The sequence below is a fragment of the Prinia subflava genome, chromosome 2, assembly GCF_021018805.1.
Source record: "Prinia subflava isolate CZ2003 ecotype Zambia chromosome 2, Cam_Psub_1.2, whole genome shotgun sequence".
NCBI lineage: Eukaryota > Metazoa > Chordata > Aves > Passeriformes > Cisticolidae > Prinia > Prinia subflava.
Window position 1 is genome coordinate 108,284,305 of NC_086248.1, and position 20,067 is coordinate 108,304,371.

Genomic DNA, 20,067 nt, shown 5'->3' on the forward strand with positions numbered 1-20,067 from the left:
AGGAACAGTGCAGAAGTTTCTTGTTGGTTGTGTCTATAATGTTGACAAAAGATCAGAAAAAAATGCAAGTCACTAAATAAAAACCAAAGAATTAATTAGAAGGGAAAATGGTCCCAAGAATGCACAAACAGCAGTCTGCTCTAAATTCAGTATTTTTGCAGCTGAGGAAGGATATATGTAATCATAAGAGGTGAAACTGTGAACTGTGGCAAGAAGGCAAATAGAATGTTAACAGTCTTTAAAAAGCGATAGAAAAGACAACAAAGCATCATTTGCAGATGTATACTGTGTCCTCAAGAGGGGTATGCAATTTTGATTCTCATCCTTTGCATCTCAAAATGGTTTTTTTTTATTTTTGCAAAGCGAAGAGAAAGTTGAGCATGAAAATATAGAATTTCTTGATTTATTTATTGAGGTTTAAATCCATGTAAGGACAAGGAGACTGGACTAGAATTATATAGATTAAGATTCTTCTAGGTTGGGAAGAGACAAATGGAGAGGCAGAATTTGTTTAGGTATAGAAAACTACGAGTTGCATAATTGGCTGAGTAGGAAAGCACAGCAGACAAGAACAGTCGAAGTAAACCATCATGACACTGTCAGGTAATTTCATTATAAAAAAGGAAACACATTTTTACAGATGAAATGAATTGTCAAAAGTCACAACTTATTTCTCCCAACATTTTTAGGTTCAATAATGATGAACACATTCACAGTTATCCCCCTGATGACTGTTAAAGGTGATAAGACAGCCTTAGAGTCATAAAATCTTAAAGCCACCAATTGCTAAAGTTGGAAGAATATATATATATTTTTAGAACCAATTGCTACAGTTGAAGGTGTGGAGTAGAAAATGTACTGTCTGCTGCAGGTGTTATTACAGATAATAAGACACAATTCAGCAGATCCTCTTGCTGTGTAATGGTGTAACTAATGATTTGTGAACTGTTTCAGGCATTTGTAGGAAATCTGCTGTGTTTGATTTCAGTGCCAGCAGCAGTTGAATTACATCTCCCTCCACTGTATTGCTGTTGTTCCAAAGGCACAGTTTCCAAATCCACCTCCTTCTTCTGAGGTAAAACTTTTTGATAACATAGCAAAAGTCAGCAGTAATGTAGAGTAAAATGACAGTCATTGCTTCACAGACCAATTCAGCCAATTTAGAAATTGGCTGAAATTGAACACCCTCATGGTGTTCAGTCAGTCACTCATATACCCCAGGCTTGGATCAGAAATGCTGCACAAAAACATCCCCACTGCCACTCTCCCACTCCCCAGAAGCAGCAAATCCACTTGTTTTGGTTATTCTTTCTCGAGACTCTCTCTTTACTTTTTTTGTGGGACTCTAGGGATGGATGAAATGCTCTTTGTTTTCCTCACTTTATTTTTTAGGCAAGGTGTCACTGTGTTGTTTCAATTCATTCTCCCAGCCTTGCACCAGCTGCTGGGAGGCTCTTGGGTTTTGCCCTTCATAGCCTGCAGAGTGTGGGTCACCGTGACCTGTGCTTGTCCCTCCCAGCTGTTTGTGTTAAGGAAGGTGACAGTGGCTACCTGGTGAAATACCCTGCATCAAGTGGCACCTGCTGAAATGAGAGTTCCACAACAGCAGAGATTTATTGTGGAGGAAGGATGTTACAGCGCAGAAGTCTGATAGGAGCCTTCCTGTTCCTTCACCAGTAAGGTTTACAGCAATAAAGTGTTTCTTAATAAAATCAATGTACAGAAACATCGTAACTCTCTCCTCTGGGCTCAGGTGCGTTACCACATCATCTCAGCTTGATGCCAATTGATTCAAGAGCATCAAGCTAAATGCCACTTGAATTTCCACAGATGACCATAAATATGCTCTTGGCCCACGGCAAATGTAAGGTAATAGGAGTGAGTTTAATCCTTTCTAAAATATTTGCTTTATCTCATCGCTGTGTGCACACAGCTGTTGTGACTCATGTGAAATTTGACTTGACCATGCATTTAACTCATCCTCATAAAATGTCTTTCATGGTAAATAGGTTGTCCTAAAAGAGCAATTAGCTTGAGGTAGGGAGTGCAAGTGTAGCATTTCTTCAAAGGTGTCCCCTCACATGGTGAGAGCCAGCCCTGCATTCTTTCTCCTTTGCAGGGCAGTGCTTCCAAAGTCTAAATGTGTTTCTGTTCCGCCCAACGAGCATTTTTTTTCTTTTTTGGATTTCTTTAACAGCCTTTCTATTTACTCTTGTGCCAAACAACACTTTTCTTTCTTTTTTTCTTTTTTTCTTTTTTTTTTTTTTTTTTTTTTTTTTTAGTTTCTTTTTCTTCCAAAAAACCATTGGGGAATCCAGAATTGGACCATGCAAGAGAAATCAAAATCCTTTTAGGATAAAGATATTTTAATGCAATATGAAGATCAATACTATTCTGTCCTTACAAGTATAGTGAATTGGCAATTGTTCTTAATATGAATAGCCTATTTCAGCTTGCTACATTACATAATTAGGTAATCTACATTTTTGTACATCCTTCCCACAGGCAGAAATGTATTAAAGGCATTTCTTCATATGCTGGCAACTTTGTTTTATAATATGTCAAAATATATGTCTTGGGTATTTGTTTGTTTGGTTTTGGTTTGGTTTGGTTTTCTTTAGCAGGGCACTGTTTTTTTCTGGATTGCAGTTGATTGTGAGTTAGAAGGTTGGCTGTACTAGACAGTAATTGTAAAGGCTGTCATGTTGTGCAGAAATAAGGGAACTTCCAGTCTTCCAAAGGATAATCTGATGAGCCCATTGAATATGACAACTGGAAAACTTTGCTTCTTTAATTTGAAAATGGAAATCTTTGTGTATTTCAATGACAAAATATTTTGCCCACGCACTGTTGTAAGTTTCTAGAATTTGCTCACAATGGGATCACGAATTCCAACAAGCAAGGCTTTCTGCTTGTCTTCTTCCTTTTTCTTTCTTTACTTTTTCCTCTCCTCTATTTTGTTTTGAAGTACCCCTAAAATTAGGGGAGACGTGACTGAAAATAGGATTCAAAGCATTTGTGAAATCAGAACAGAAATAGAAGATGGCAGGGATCATCACTGCCTTGGATACTTCCTCGGGCCTGGAGAACATCATGCTAAAGCTGCCCTGTTTTAGGCAGGATTTGTTTTATATAGGTTAGTTGCTGCAATGGCTTACACAAGACTTCCAGAAGCAGTCAGGCACAGTGTAGGTGAGCTTTTAATGCTGCCCTTCCCTTTTTATAGCTCTGTCTTGCGAGACAGAGTATTGTGATTTCCATTTAATCACCTCTGAAATAATTGTCCAATTGCACAATAATACATTGCCAATCTTTCATAAGTTTCACGTTTCAAAATAGACAAGGGAGTGGTGTTGAGCACATCTGCAGCCGAGGACATGAGAGGAGAGAAAATGGAGATGCTTGTAGTGGTCAGTAGCAACTGCAGTGTTAGAGGTCCTCTTCTTCAGCTGACACAGTGTGAGGTCTAAATGTCCCTCCTAATTAGAGAAAAAGATTTGCCCCAAGGTCAAAGCTTTGATGAGATTAAATGTATTAATCACAAGTTTCTGTTCTGGTTTTTTTTTCAGAAGAATGGAGTATCAAACGGAACTCTCTACAAAAAAACATTTATTGAGCACTTTGAGCAAGCACCAATGTATGTTGCAGTTTTTACTTTCGTGGGGTTTGCAGTGGGAACAATATTTGGCTACCTGCGAGATTTTATGAGAGCCTGGGGACTAGAAAAACGTAACATTGCTGCGGAGAGAGAACAACAAAAAGTATGTATGAAAAAGTCATCATGTATCCACAGCTGAGCTTTTCCCCTGCTTGCAAGTGATTTACAGCAGCTTGTGGAAGTGACAAGGCAGACAACTTTCGTTTTACAGAGGGTTGCACAGGGCTGAGAGGAGTGGCACACCCTGCAGGGGAGCTGTATGCACATGTGTGATTATGTACCTACATTTATGTAAAATCGTCATTTTTACCCAGGGACGTGTTCACCTCGCTCTAAGAGTGCCGTGATACTCTTAGCAAAACAAAATCTCAGTATATTAGAGATCCACAGGAAAAAAAAATCACAAATGCCTTATTGTTAAATATATCATCTTTCCAAATCTCTTCAATCCCAATTTTCCTTTGTCCCATCTGGCTGTCTTATGCTGTCTTGCACAGCAAGGCAGTCCTAATTTTGTTACAATTCTTGTAACTCCCAAAATTTTTTCATCACACATAGTTCCTAGTGAAACTTGCACCTTAGCAAGATCAACTGCTTTCCAGCTTTGTTTAGAATTTTTGGTTGCTCCTCCTCCTCTGTGCAGTTTGAGTTATCATTTATGGGAACACCTGGCATTATGAAGGAAGAACATGAACAGTTTTACTGTTTCTCTTGCAAATAAAATTCCTGAAATGGTTTCCTGTTTTAGATTTTCAAAGATGCGTGCATGACTTAATGAATATCACTTTCAATTCACTTCATGTTTTGGCCATTTGTTGATTCCAGTTGTGCCAGTTAAATTTTTTTGTCCTTCACCATGGATTATGTGTTTATTTAATTCTCCCACATATGTTAACTTCATGCCATGTTATTTTATCAGTTTATTATATGCACTGCCCAACATGGATATATTGCTGTTTCATGTAAAGCTTTGTTTAAGTTTGATTTCCAAGTAAAATCCATAGATAGACATTAAATCTCAACCAAAAAAAATAGTCTTAACTGGATGTTTGCATCTCCATGTTAGGCCAGTAATGCCCAAATCACATATGTTGGACTAGCTTTTGTCTAATGTATCCAGCATTTCATGAAATGTAGTGAGTTGTTTATCCTCCTTTTTTGCAATCTGCTCCTCACATAGAAAATGCTCAATTTGAAGCAACTGGTTTCTTCAAGTGAAAGAATCTTGATTTTTTTTTTTTTTCATTTCCAACTTTCTGGATATATAGGGAGAGTTAGACCAACTTGTTGACCATTAAAAAAAAATAAACACACACACAAAAAAACCTTGACCAACCAAAAAAGAAACAAAAAAAAAAAAATCCCAATCTTAAAACAGAAATAAACAAAATAACCTCTAGGAAATACAATGTTGTGTTTTACAAGAATTATAGTAAGAGATTTGCTGTTTGGAGTTGTGAGTGACATAAGAACACGTGGCTGCTGTGGCTCTGTTTACTGATGAATCAGTTTTTCCTTGTTAATAGGAATGACTTGGGTATAGAAGCAGATATTTTTTCCCAGCAACATAACCCTGTGCATGTTTTCAAACCAGGATTTTGTGCCACTTTATCAAGATTTTGAGAACTTTTACACCCGAAACCTCTATTTGAGAATACGGGATAACTGGAATCGTCCCATTTGCAGCGTCCCTGGGCCGCAGTTTGACCTCATGGAGCGTGTTACAGACGATTACAACTGGACATTCAGGTGAGTTATCTCACACCCTGCTGCTCTCAGCTTCGTGAGCACCCTCCTGACACCTCTGCAAGGCACAGAAAGTTGTGCTGAGATCCTTGTCTAATATCCATCAGCGCGTTTCTTTCTGCAATCAGCGCCGTGCTGACAATCTGACCCTTCTGAGTATTGGTTTGGAAATGCAGAATAGATTTCCAACTCGATTGCAGATGGGTTTGGCTGTCAGCACAAGACTGTTCACACACCATTTGTAACAGCAGACCTGGACTCAGAATATTACAACAAAATTTGTTTTATCCTTTGCTTAGGTTTTAAATCATAATTTCTTGCATTGCATGAGTGTGGCTTTTTGCCTTCATAGTGAGTCTTTGGCAGTGGGTTTTAAGCAGATTTTAGCTTGAAGGTTTTGGTGTGTTGCAGCTGAGTTACGCAGCTGTGGGAATTCACAGCATAGACAATGAGTAGGTTGGCTATATTTGAGCTTATTGAGAATGTAGAGCCATCATCAGAGCGCTGACGACTTAATGGAAGCAGTTGAAAATTTGTTTGAAAGTTAATATCTGTACGTTGTTCCTTCGATAAAGTCGTAGGTTTATTTGTATATTTAAATCCATAAAAGCAGCTATTCACCTCATGCCAGTATATTGCCATCTACAGTGTGGCTTCTAGAAAGCACTCTGACCATGAAGCAGTTCTTAGTTAGGAAAAGAGAAAGGCTAGAAAAACTTCTGGGCTGCTAGAGTGTGAGGGTTGTAAATCCCCAGGTAGGAATTTGACTCTGGAACAACATACGGTGGGAAAGTTTCATGATTTTTTCTTTTCATTTGGGATTGGAGGGAAAATTGCACTGCTGTTGAAAATTTGCTTTAATTATAGGTTTACAGGAAGGACTATCAAGAATGTAATCAATATGGGTTCTTATAACTACCTCGGCTTTGCAGAAACAGATGTTAATGCCTTGAAAACTGTGACCATAGAGTTAGAAAAATACGGGACAGGAGTCTGCAGTACCAGGCAAGAAATGGGTGAGTAAACAGCGAGATGGACACCAAAGGCTCTGTAACTACACTTTTTTACTCACAGATGTCTCGAAAGAATTGGATGCTTAGAGAACTTTAATCACATCAGCAATTACTTGTTTCACAGTATAAAAAATTCTGTGTTTGTTTGTTCTCACATGAGGGCTTTTTTCATAAGGAAAACCAATACTGATTTTTGGAAAAGCAAAACCAAATGTGTCATATACTGGCCTGAGACTTTTAACGATGGAAGCAACAGGCTTATTTTTAAAGAGAAGTAAAAAACACATTGAGATTTCAACAATTTTTCTGAGGCAAATTCAGCTGCATCACAGATTTATACAAGTTACCACACACACAGGTTTCAGATTAATAAAATGAGCCTTTATATAATGTTTTTAATCCCATGTTCTAAGAATGCATTGGAATGTTTTATGAGATACTGCTGGCACAAAACAGAAATTTCTAGTTTGCCTTTAGCAAATAAATTCAGGAAGGCTCCATCTGACTTTTTTGGTTTATCTGTCCTTTATGATTTGTCTGCTGTGTCAGTTTGTAGGCTGCATGCAGTGTTACCTTCAGCTTTCTGTTTTTACACAAAGCCTTGTATTCATGGTACAGTCATCTTACATTTCATTTAAAAAAACAGTTTCAAGCCATAGAAATGCAAGGGGAGGTTTCTCTTCAGGCTTTATCTTTCTTGGGAGCTATTTAAAAAAAAAAAAAAAGCTTTCCAGAATGGAGAAGTCTATAAGACTTCTTTTTTCTAATCCAGCAACCAAAAAAAAACCCCTTTTTTATCTTCAATGTAAACTCAGTTCTTCCATTTTTTCTTACAGAAAAAATACTGTATTTAATTTAGTTTTTCATTTAAAGTCTCCATTTCAGAAGTAAAAAGTAATGCAAACCTTGTCACCTGCTTCTTATCTTGTCACTGTGGTTTGATTTGCCAATAATAATAATGTCAGTGGCACCAGTGACACCACAGTGACAGGGAGGGTTTACACACTGACCCTACTTTCCTTTTCTAGGTGACCCATCTGGTGACTCCAATATATTATTTAACCTGAATTGCATGCTTGAAAGCTGTCACCATTGCTAGTCCTTTAAGGTATTGAAGGAAGCTTTCTCTTTTTTTCTCCCAGGTTCTATTTTACCTAGGAACATTTCAAGTTGTTTGCAGGACATATAAGATTGTGGCTGGTGTTCCCTTTTCTGGAGCTTTTGGTGATTTTTTTTAATGGAAGATATATTTAAAAAAAAGAAAACCCATACCAACCACCAAGTCAACTTATTAAAAGATTGATTCTATGCTCAAATATTAAAAATCTTACTAGGTAACTTCATCTAGTCTATTTGAGAGCCGATGGGTAGAGATTTCTAGGATTTTCTCTTCATCTGAACTCCTGTGCTGTACTCAAAGCTGTCTTGACTGATTGAGCAAGGTTTTAGATCATTCTAATTTCCTTCACAACATACAGTCCCATGAGCTGCATCAAGACCATTCACAGTGCAAGAATGGGCTACAGATAAACATCCTGAAAGCCTTGTGAAGTGGATTTTAGGAGTGGATCTTGGAGAGCAGCTTGGACATCAAGTTATCAAGAAGGGAAGGCAGGGTGTTCAGGCCTAATTTAACTGGCATCAATCAGCAGTCACAATAATTTATCCTGGGCAGGTGACAGAGGGCCTGTGTTTGTGTGCTCCATGGAGAGAGGTGGCTCCACAGGGCAGGGCTGAGCAGTGGCTCCTTCCTTGGTGCTGGCTCTTTAGAGCCCATCTGTCACCAAGATCTGCATGAACAACCTAAGGAAAGCATCCTCCTGTTTGTATTCAGCCCCCCCTTCCCTTGCTCCTTTATGTTCTTGTGCTCCATGCTCATCACAGCCCAAAAGAAAAATTCTGAGTTAAATAAATCAAAGAACGAGACAGGGAAGGGTCTGAATGAAACACCTGAACTTTTTAAATTATCATTTCTCATCTTCATCTTAGATAGAAAGAACAGGATGAGTTTGTTTCTGGGCAGATCACATTTCAGAACTTCTGTTGTTATTGTGTGTGGAGCTGAAGTGTTTTGAAGTAAAAGTGCAGTGAGCTGCAAGAGCCAAGACTGTAAATCCCTGTAGGGTTCTAATCCAAGAGACCACTTGAACATATTTATATTTTCAAGCTAATTGACTTTGGAAGTACAAGCTCTGCTTGTGTGCATTTCAGTGTCTGGCATGTTCAATTTTTACTGAGATATCTCTCTAAGCAGTGGTAGCTCTCTTTTTGAGAATATCATTCCACTACTTTCAGAAGATTTCAGAGAGAGGGCAAAACAAAGAAGACACAAATAAAAGAAATGTGAGTGATGTTTGAAAGAATGCATGATGGTAAAATTGTCCTTGATGGTCTTCTGCCTACACTCCTCCTCCTAAAACTGTGGAGGCTGTGGAGAAGGTTATACAATGCTGTCATGTCAGAATGCTGTTGCAGGCAGTTTCCTCTTAGAACAGGATTAAAACTGATGAAAATAGTGGCTGACCTTCCTAGACTTATCCCCCATAAAAAGATTTAAGGCTTTCCACTCCGTTTTTAATTCTGTGCTCTTTTTAATTATAATAATAATAATAATAATAATAAATTACTTTCTTACTACAACAAAAGGCACGTTTTGTCATTTAAGGCACGTTTCTGAGTGTTTTGTGGGACTTTCAATGTGAAATACTTCCCTTTTTAAGACCAAGCTAGTTATTATCCCTTAAGAGTCAGATCTTGAAGTTCTAACTGGTACATTCATGGAACGATGAACTTGCTGTTCCATGATCAGAAAGCCAATCAAACACTAGAAATTACTAGAAAGTACACAGAAAGCCAACCATAGAGCCTCAGGATGCTACTGCATGAAGCTGCTGTCTTGAGTACTCTGTTCAGGTCTGCTCAAAAGTGTTTAGCAGAACTGGAAAGTGTGGGAGAAGGGCCACAGGGATCATCAAAGGCCTCAGACAGATGAAGAACTACTGAGCTTGGTGTCATCAGCTGTCACAAATGCCTGGCATCTGTCTCAAATAAAGAGCCTGAGGGGAGGAATCATAGAAATTGTCAACAAAATGTGTGATGTGGAGGAGTGGTCAGGGCTGACTGTCCATTGCCTTTCCCACTACCAGACGTACAGGGCATTGTGTGAAGGTGATAGAAGGTTTTCCCCTAAAGGCTGGAGGCTGCCAGACCTGAGGAGCTCAGGCTGCAGGTGCCAGAACTTCACCCTCCCTTGTGTTCCAAGGGACGCTAGCCATGTGTGCAGAGGAGAGCTCAGTCATGGTTATTAGAAATGCCCAAACTGTTCCTGGTTCAGGGTGTCCTTATTAACTCCGAGACGTGCCAAGAGAGGATACAGAGAGATCTGCACCTACCATATCTGACTAAATTGACCAGGGGTGTTATTTAAATTAAAACCGCTTTTGCCAGCAGCAGTCGCTCCTGTAGGTTCAGGAAAAAGTCATTTTTTTCTTTATTTCTTTGCCTTGTTTATTATACATCAAGAAACCAACTGGGACATAAAAAGAAGTAGGAAGTTTTGGTTTTTAAGAATAAATGTTGGGTCTGAGAAAATAGTTCTCGAATGCTGAAGGATTTAAGTAGCCATCCAGTACTTCTATGTGGCTACATGAGAGCTTGAGAGGGATTTTTTACAAGGGTGTGGAGTGACAAGGTAAGAGGAAATGGCTTCAAACTGACAGAGAGCAGGGTCAGATTAAATATCAGGAAGAGGTTCTTCCCTGTGAGGGTGGTGAGGTGCTGGAACAGCTTGTCCAGAGAAGCTGTGGATGCCCATTACTAGAAGTGTTCAAGGACAGGCTGGGTGGGGCTTGGAGCAACCTGATCCAGTGAAAGGTGTCCATGTCCCTCCCTGTCCAAAGCGAGGGCATTGGAATGAGATGATCTTTGAGGTTCCTTCCAGCACAGACTATTCTGTGATTCATTCTGTGATTCCATGAGTAACTGGACACCAACTGTTCAGCTAACTGGAGTGTTGGGGATGTTTGGGCATCTCATGTAAGCTGCCCCCCCAAAATATCTGGTTTATGTATTTTATTTTTTCTCTCAAAAGTGTTATTTTTAGCTTAATAAAACTGCCAGCAAATAGGAGCCTACATAAGTATGAAATAGCAAGTGTTCCCTCCATATAATGAAAAATATGAAAGAATGACCACTTGAAGGTGAAGTCCTTTTTCCCTTGGATATCAATGTATTTTAATGGCTGCAGTGGGAGTTGGCCACTGTTAAAGGCAGATTCAAAGCCTTTTTTCTGAGCCCATCCTGTTGTTCAATATTTATGGTCAGCCTTTTCTAAGCAATGTGACTGAGAATTATTGAGGAAACATGCAGATCAGTTTCCTGTTTGCAGATGATAACAAAATGAGCAAAGTCACACTTTTTTTTTTTTTTAAGATAAGGCAGATTATCGTGCTGTGAGCGCTCCTAGGGCCAGGCTGGTGACAGGACTGTCACAGGGACAGCCAGCACTTCCAACACTCTGTTTTTCTAGCTCCCCAGTATTCCTCACGGAGATGACATCCGTGAGTAACCACGGCAAACGTGTCATTAGTGCTGGTTAGGCAGCCAGGCAGGATTCCTGCCTTTTGAAATCCTTCTCCTGTCATTATGCCTTGGACCAAAAGACAAGATGGAGCCTGCACAGAACACTTGCAGGGTGATTCACTCTGGAGGGCATGTTAGGAGATTACCCTTTAGCACCTAACTTGCACTCACTTTTGGGGCTTTTTCTTGGTTTGAGGATTTTTTTTACACTTGATTGTGATCTCATTCCTAAAAAGCAAATCTGAAAATCTGTGCCAGCATTTAATATACAAAAGTAGCTCAATCCCATTCACCTCCTTCCACTGAGTTTTAAGGCCTAATGTGAATTTCTAGCAGCATTTCAAGAAGATAAAAATAAGTATTTGGCCATTCTTTCTTTTATACTACTTCAAAACTTTAATTAGGTCCAGGGCTCATTTTAAACATAATACTGTACGAACAAGAATAAATGTTTCATTTTTCAGTTTGGAGAAAGAGATAAAGAACTGATTTTCCCATAATTTACAGTTTCCAAGTGGGATCTTAAGGAGAAATAGAGACACAAAACTGAGAAGTTGTGTGCATGTATATATATATATGTTGTATATATACACATATTTCATAATCTAACCTATTATCTGATAGGGTATGGTATAAATTAGGAAACAGTTTATGCAAAGAATTCTCTTTTGTCACGTCCACTAACATCCTTTTCCTTTTTGTGCCTACCCTGTCATAAATAACTAATCCACCTTACGATCAATTTATAATCATTGGGTCAGGTTTGTTCCTTTTATTTCACCATTGCAAAAGTATGCTGTGCAATGCAAGATTAATAGTCAGGATAGTCTGTCTTCTAGCAGGTGGAATCGAAGTCATCTGTAGGAATTAAGGGTTGTGTGACTTGTTTAATATCTAAAATATCACTGATATATGATGTTATCTGCATGCAGATATTTAGATACTTTAGATGCAGGCTTTGGCATGAGGAAGCTGGATTTAAACCGGAAATTTTTAACCTTATGTTTTCCTAAAGGCAAAAAAAAAAAAAAAAAACAAAAAAACCAGAAGATCTAAATTCAACTGAAAGTTTTGTTAAAACTAGTCTACTTTTCTCCTGAGAATCACTAAGGCACGTTATTGGATCTGTGACACCCACGGCATCTTTGTGGTATGAAAGCCCTGTCAGTTGGTAGCAATGCTGAAAAAACTTGAGCATTTCCTTTGTACCAAGTGATTCATCAAAACCTCCTTATTTTGGGACTCTTTCTGCACACACAGTGTTAAATGAGGCAACTGCATAATGTTACTGTGTGCTGCTCTCCCTCTCTTCCCAACATGTCTCATTCTATGAGTTGAGGCTTTCCTCTGCTAGTGGCTCTGTGGGACAGTGATACCATCTGCATCATCTGCTCTGGTAGCACGGTGTAAAGAAAAATTATCATTTGCACAGCTTCAGTTTCTTCATCTTGCTATTAATTACTCATCCAATCTTGCTTTTGTAAAAGTGTCTCTGTCTTTCAATAATACCGATTTTTTTCATCTCTGACAAGCATCTTACCAGAGTGAGTTTATGACCTCAGGTTTCAGATGTGACAAGGAAGTTCAGGTGATTCGTTCTGCTCCCCACCCTCCCAAGGATGCTGCTGACAAACCCTCATTTTTGTGGTGTGATGGTTCTCACTCACCTTGGTGAGTCACGTCAGGGATGCACAGGGTTCCCAGCTGCTCTTTTTTCTTTCAAGGGCTTGTTGCTTGTATCAGTTTGCTCTTCCAGCTTTTGTTTAATCTGAGGCGAGCAGGCATTTCCCTGTCTTCTTTGGGCCTTGGAATTCCAAACAGAAAATTCTGTTACAGGACACTCTTGCCATTGTTGGCAGTTCTGTGTCATTTAGTGTATAAGAACCTGAAAGACTGAATTGGGCAGGCTGACCAGTGGCATAAACCCTCTTGACCAAGCTGAAAATGTCAAACTAAATAATGACTCTATGGATCATGGGAAGTCCATTTTTTCCAGCTTTATCTGTCTAGTAGTCTGGCAGTGACTTTCAGCCCAAGAGCATGGGTAAGTCTGTGAAAAAGCCCGTCCAAGCACAGTGTGCTTCATGTTCCCTGTCACCAGAGTGCAGTGGAACGTTAATGGAGGGAACTGGGTCATCAGATTTTGAAAAGGAGAGGATTTGCTGTGAGAAGTGTGGGAATCTGTGGAGGTGGTTCCCATTGTGAAAGTCCACTTTTGATATGATCTTGATCCAAGACCTTGATATGATACAGATCCAAGATCTGTATGGTCTTGGATCACAGTGACTCCTGCTGTATTGTATTACATGCAGCTGTTCAGTAGGGAAGAAAAAGGATTTCAAAAGGATTTAATTTTGTCTCTTAAAGACACACCTTTCCTTTTTTTCATCTTAAATCTCCTGGTGCTTTGGTGTACATTGTTCAGTTTTTTCCTCATTTGTTGGGTCAAGCCAAGCTGTAATCAGTCAGTGGGGAAATTCTAATGTCTGTTTGGAGGGCAAGCATAGAAAGTATCTGTGTATACAGTGTATTAAAAAGATATATCTAGTAATATCACTTTTCATTCATCAGATTATGATACTGGTCTGGAATCTAGTACAATACAAAACATTTTAAGGGCCAGGATAACCTCACTTGACAGCTCTAAGGCTGTATTTAATGAAGAGCTGTGTAATTACTGCCTTTGTTATGTAGCTTGAGATGCTGAGGTGTTTCCGCTTATGGCAGTTCCTTTGGATCAGATTTGCAACTGTCTGGTCGTGCTGTTTGTGCTTGTCGTGGTGGTGGCTGTGACAGCTGGGAGTGCTAGTGGACAAGCCTCATCCCCTGTCTGACCCATTGTTTCATCCAGTGGAGAGAGGTGATAGGACTGATGCCATCTATACTATGTACAAGGACAGCCTGTGTAGAGATACCTCCTGATATGATTAAATAATTGCATAATTATATGCTTTTTCAACTCTGTTCAATGTATACAGCTGTCATGAACCTCCCACTGGCAGTACTGGCATTCTGCAACACCTTGCCTATCTCCAGCAGTACTGCCACAGTAATTAACATGATTCAAAACCAGGGCTCATTTTGCAAATCCTTGTCATTCAGGATTTTGTTTTGCTAACAAATTTCAGTTTGTGTTCCAGGATTTGTAGGCAGCAGTGATGTACAATATCATCTGCATTTGCTCTTAGGATTAGTAAATAATAAGTAGGAATCAGCCACTTTCAGAATGAGTCATTCTTCACCATGACAAAATCAATTAAAAATGTACTGTTCCTTTGTGGGTCATCTAATAGGAGTTTTAACAGAACAGTCTGTATTGAGTCAGGATTTTCCTGTTTGTAAAAACAGAAAACGTGTGATGCAACCCCAAAAAGCAATTTAACTCCACCCCAGTGGTGTCAGACTTACCCCTGGAAGAGTCAGCGACAATTGTGTCATGCTTTAAAATGCCTGCCTTGCAAAGCACACACTGCCTGTGTTCTCATGCTTTCACAAACCTTCTAATTCAAGCTGTGACCACAGTGTGCTTGGCTTCGAGCTTCCACTTCAGGCTTCGTCTTCTTTTTGTGTGCCGATAGCCCTCGAGCGACAAAATAACATCTGCTGGGAACACCAAGGCAGCTGATCCTGCTGGAACTCTTAGTTGTCCAGGAGTGCTGTAACCAGGCTGAAGAGCTGGGTCCAATTTGCAAAAAATACAGAACTAACCACAGAAATACCTGCTGAGTCCTCCTGGGCTCACACCTTAGGACAGATTCTCACCCACATTTCCAGTGAGCAGCTCAGCTCTGAAACACTGTTCTGTATTTCGTGGAACCGGAGTACTAAACAGTGACTGTATTTAGAGCCAGCTCATACCCTGGTGTGTCTTGGGATGTACAAATTCAAAAAATGGCCATCCTCAAAGAGCTTCACACAGACTCAGCTCACACATAGTGGAGTTACATTTTCTGTGTCACATTAGCTAATTCTCAGAGCACAGAGACAGCCCAGCTGCTGGTACATGCAGTGTGATACCAGGAGTGCAGAGGCACTCTTGAAGCTCTGCTGGAGTAGGCTCAGGTCCAGCACAACACATGAAAGCTCTGGCAAAATCTCAGCAATACTGCTGTTCTTTACTGTCCATGTAATCCAGGTTTTTCAAGAAGCCACATGATCCTTGCTCCTCATCTTCTGACTGCTGGAGGGCTACCTGCCTGCATGATAGATATTTGTCACATTCTATTTCCAAATGGATGTCGTTCTTGCATTAGATATTTAATGAGAAAAAGTAACAAAAACACTACTTCACTGTAACCAGCTGGCTTACTGCTGTTGCTGAAACTGTGATTTTTTTTAATGAGCTCTGCTCACTGATGAAGGTAAGATCATCTTCCTGACTCATCATTCTTGTTGAGACACTCTGGCCAAGCTTCTGTGTTCCTCCATTCATCTGCCCTTTGTCCATCTCAGTGAACACAGCTTTCTTGTTCCATCCATTGTAATTCACTTTATATTATTGTGCCCTCAGCTTGTGCAGGGCGAGTGAGGTAACATTCTCACTTGCCTATTTTTTTTCTTCTGTTCTCTGATTACAGCCTTACTCATAAGGGAAATGCTCTGTCAGAATCCACAGGCCACTCTCTTTTCTTCCCCACAGATCATCCTGTAAGAGTTCCTTCTGCCTTGGTCCCTGCAATGCACAGCCAGGCAACCAAAGACTAGAGAGCTGGCAAGTTGAGATGATTCCTTACTGTTCAAAGCTATCTGTTATCTCAGTCTCTTAACACCACTCTTTTGCTTGTTTGCCTTTTGTATTTTGCCCTCCACTGTGAGCTGGGCAGGAAGGATACTGCTTTTGTTGGATGGTTGGAGCACCTTACTTGTTTGGAGACTTCAAGCACTAATATTAGATAATCAGCATGCAATAAAGAAGGGTCTCTAGTGTTGCATTATCATTTATGTTTGCTGTTGAGAGGAAAGAAAGAGCAGAGTTATCATCAGTTATGGGGAATGGAATAGCTTTTACTTTCCAAAGCAGAAAAATATGGAGAATGCTTTTGTTTGTCTATCCATATAAAATCCTAATTAAGAATTTTATACGTGTATATAGGCAGGCAATAAAAAGAAGACAAATTTTGTTGTCACCCATTTTTGTTTTCACATCTGGAGAGCACTCAATAACCCCTAAAATGTTGGTCCCACATTTCCTGCAAAAAGGAGGTATTTTTGTCCTCATTGCAGGGAGAGAAAAAGACAAAAAATTAGACCTCAGAATCAACTGTGTCAAAAGTTATTGTGGGAAAAGGAAGCTTTTTCCCATAGCAACTGCTCTGCTGCCCCAACAGCAGCAGCATTTGCTAGCATTAGTCACAGCTGCTTTGCACCTCTTGCACCAGCCCACATGCACAGGATACAAGTGGAAAACCCTCATTAGAACTTACTGTCACATAGGCAGCTTAATGACACGCTTCTGGCCTGTTCCTTTGTGTGTTTTGTGTCACAACAACTCTCACAGTTTAACGAGATTCAATACTCACTTTACTTTTGCAGGCACCCTGGACAAACACATAGAGCTAGAGAAACTTGTGGCCACGTTCCTTGGCGTGGAAGATGCTATGGTGTTCGGCATGGGCTTCGCAACTAACTCCATGAATATTCCAGCCCTTGTTGGAAAGGTGAGTACTTCCTTCAGGAACACCTAGGACAATCTTCTATTAATTGCTTTAACGCTGCTGCAGCATTCTGGGCTTTCAGTGAGTGCAGGGAAGGGCTTGGTCGAGGAACAAATCAGAATCAGGAATGTGTGAGTCATAAAGCTGATGACCTTGTGACTTTAAACATGCTCCTTTCTCATCACTGAGTGCTGCTATCACATATACCTAACACCTGCTTGAGCATCAGTGGTACAGCTCTGAACATTTCCAAGGCTCTGAACGAATTCCTGCAAGAATGGGGAGTAGAGCATAAATATGGCATCCCTCACTCCCCCACTGGTCAAGCCATAGTTGAGAGAACCCACCAAACATGAAGTTCCTTCTCCCTAAAAAGTATCCAAATGTTGAATCCCATGTCCAGGTGTTGTGGCATAAAGTATTTAGGCTACTTGCCGAGATTTTGCCCAGCTGCCTGTGGTGAAAGATGATGATTCGGATAGTTTTTACAACACTCTGAAAAAAGGAAAAGCACAGTGCTTAGCACTACTGGGGAACAGAGCTCCAGCCAGCCCTGTTAGGGAAGCTGGCAGCAAATGCAGTTCTAAACCTGTGATCATGTCACAAAACTTGGGTTCTTACTTGGTGCTGAAGGGACCTCCTCTCCAGAAATGGGATATTTAGATATAAGTGGCAGAAATAAAAATATTACTGTGTGTATTTTTAAAATATATATGTGTATATATATATTTGAAAATTCGGTATATATTATTATATATTATTATATATTATTTATATATATTACATTTATTACAAATATTATTCAACTACCCTAAGTTTGAGAGTATTACTCCTATGTTATCCTCTATAATTAAGCCTAGCTGCTGCATTTTCTTGTCAAGCTGCATCTACACTTACTGTTAGTTCTGCAAACCAGTCTCTAGGGAGGTTGTTTGGGTATCTCTCAACTTAGGCCTCATCTATGATTCCAGAATAAGTTTTTACTTAATTATGTGTTGCCCTTTGGGTAATTAATCACAGCAAAACATGTTTAATAGAAAGCAGAGCTAAACAAGGGTTCAGGCTTGAATTTCAATTGTGAGTCCTGCCCCTTGCTAATACAATAGACAAATTTACTTCTCCCATATTTCTATTTTCGTTTCTAAAAACAAAATGAGTTTTCAACGGAGTTAATTAATAAAAAGTGTACTACAGGTCAGCTCTATATGCATTTACCAGAGAAAGACTCTGGTTCCTAAACTTCACTCACATCTTAGTGGAGGTGGGACACAGAAGGCATCAGTCTCTCCTGCTCTCATTTTTGCAGCCCAAAGTGCTGATGCCAGTCCAGCCTCAGTGTTACTCCTCCTTACACCACTGTCACACAGCCTTTATGTGTGGGGTGGTGGCTGCATTTCCCTTACAACTCAAAATGGGCTGTACACAGGTTCAGCCTGCCTTTGCAGTGCACCCCAGCACCTTCAGAACGTGGCACAAAAATTCATTTCATATTTAATCCTTTGAGCTAAATTGGTGCAATGCTCTGTCCTAGGCACATGTGCATGCTGGCACACACACACCCAGGGGTCAGCAGCCTCCCAGCTCAGGCAGATGCTCACTGTACTCCTTCTCCACAGGGCTGCCTCATTCTAAGTGATGAGTTGAACCACACTTCTCTCGTTCTTGGTGCCAGGCTCTCGGGGGCCACTATTAGAATCTTCAAGCATAATAGTGAGTATTGAAGTTGGAAAAATTTAGAGGCAGAGTTATTCACACCTCAAAGGCAAGAATGATTTTTTTGAATGCTTGCTTTGCTGTCCAGTTCCCAGATGATACTTTTGTCCGGGCAGGAGGATCAACTGTTTAATATTATGAGTGGTTTCTGATGGGAAAAATCAATAGTGCAATAATTGCTATTGTGTCTTTTTGACTTGCTGAATGACTGTGTGTTGCCACAAAAGTTTTATTGTTATTGTCATTGTAGCCCAAACAGTAGAAACACAGTTACAAAACCATGCCTCTGTTTCCAGCAGGTTCAGTGAAACCAGAATTACCTTAACAAATGGCATTCCTTTGAAATGATTATTCTGAATTACCGGGGATCTGATAGCAAAGATGCAGATGGTTATACCAACAGCATCATCCCAAATATTCTTTGAAAAAGAATTTTAGTATAGAAATCACACATTAACTTTGCAATTGTACAGTTATCTTCTAAAATGCTGATGCTCTTTAACTTTTATTTAGTTAATGCTGCTGTGGTTACTGTCAGAGATATTGGGGCTGCCTTTGATGACAAGAGCTTGTTCTTTTCCCTTATACCCCATTGCAATTCCCTTTTCCATCCTCACTGCTGCCACCAGGCAGTGATTGCAAGAAAGGTTTAGAAGCTAGTGAAGTGGTGAGAAGTCAGAAGAGTGGTCTGATTAACTTTCTTAATGGCTAATACAGTCCCTTCTCTTTATTAAGTGTTATGTTCAGCCCCAAGGGGAGCAAAAATGAATTATGCATATGCTGTAAAAGGCCTAAGGATGAGTTGGAATGAAAAGCACACTATAGTTCTAATATAAGATGTTGTTATAATTAATAATGTTGTAATAATTCATAATTTGGGCCAGAAATAATTTCTGAAGATCATTCAAGGATTAAAGACCATCTGAACACAAATATTTTGCAGAATTAATTATTCATTGATTAACCTGGAGCATACCCCAACTTGGTCCACTCCCACAAATCTGGATATACTAAGCATAGTTGCCACACCAGTCTTTTCTCAGCTTTTCCTTGGTTGTTCCTTATCCCACTCAATCAGGTGACATCACATCTTGCAGGCTGACCTCTTACTACCCAAATCCAAATGTTCTCAGCCTCTCCACCCACCTATGCTGCGTGCAGTCCAGCTGCCTTGTGTCCCTTCCCACATCATTTCAGAAGACATTCCAGTCTGAGGAGTGTATGACTCTCAGCTCAGAAGATATGACCTGGAGCTGTCGTGCTCACTTTAAGGAATTCAGTCTCTAACCATCTCTCAATATCTCATTCTCCTCCCCAGATCCTGATACCTAACCAGCTTCGTTTGCACTGACAGTAAATTAAAACTTTGCTCTGTGAAAAAATTATTTCAGAGAAAAGAGAGTAAAATCTACCATTTCACACTTGCTATGAAATACCTTCATCTTTCAAAGGCTGTGCTGTAGCTAATTTTGTAAAACTGTTACTTTATTTCAAAGCATGAAATCTGTAGTAGAGGACTGATTTGTCATCTTTCAAAATGACATTATTATTATTAATAGAGAATTATTTCATTTGTAAGACAAGAATCTCTACATATTACATTAATTATGTATAATGTAGTTCTTATTCTTGCAAAAGTTAATGAGGTTCTATTTCAATAAGTGAGTAGCTCTCTTAGACGTTACACTTTCCATAAAAAATC

The 20,067-nt window shown here is 39.7% G+C and overlaps 1 protein-coding gene across 1 annotated transcript in view; it reads left to right on the forward strand.

The window, feature by feature from the left end:
• The first annotated feature begins 451 nt into the window (after nucleotides 1-451).
• The window catches only part of SPTLC3 (serine palmitoyltransferase long chain base subunit 3), a 50,669-nt gene continuing 31,053 nt past the window's right edge, over nucleotides 452-20,067 (forward strand). The window contains exons 1-5 of the mRNA XM_063391536.1: nucleotides 452-3,761; nucleotides 5,253-5,407; nucleotides 6,272-6,420; nucleotides 16,531-16,655; nucleotides 18,269-18,362. Of these exons, the coding sequence (XP_063247606.1) occupies nucleotides 3,471-3,761; nucleotides 5,253-5,407; nucleotides 6,272-6,420; nucleotides 16,531-16,655; nucleotides 18,269-18,362 (814 nt within the window). The 5' untranslated portion in view covers nucleotides 452-3,470. The remainder of the gene's footprint in view (nucleotides 3,762-5,252; nucleotides 5,408-6,271; nucleotides 6,421-16,530; nucleotides 16,656-18,268; nucleotides 18,363-20,067) is intronic.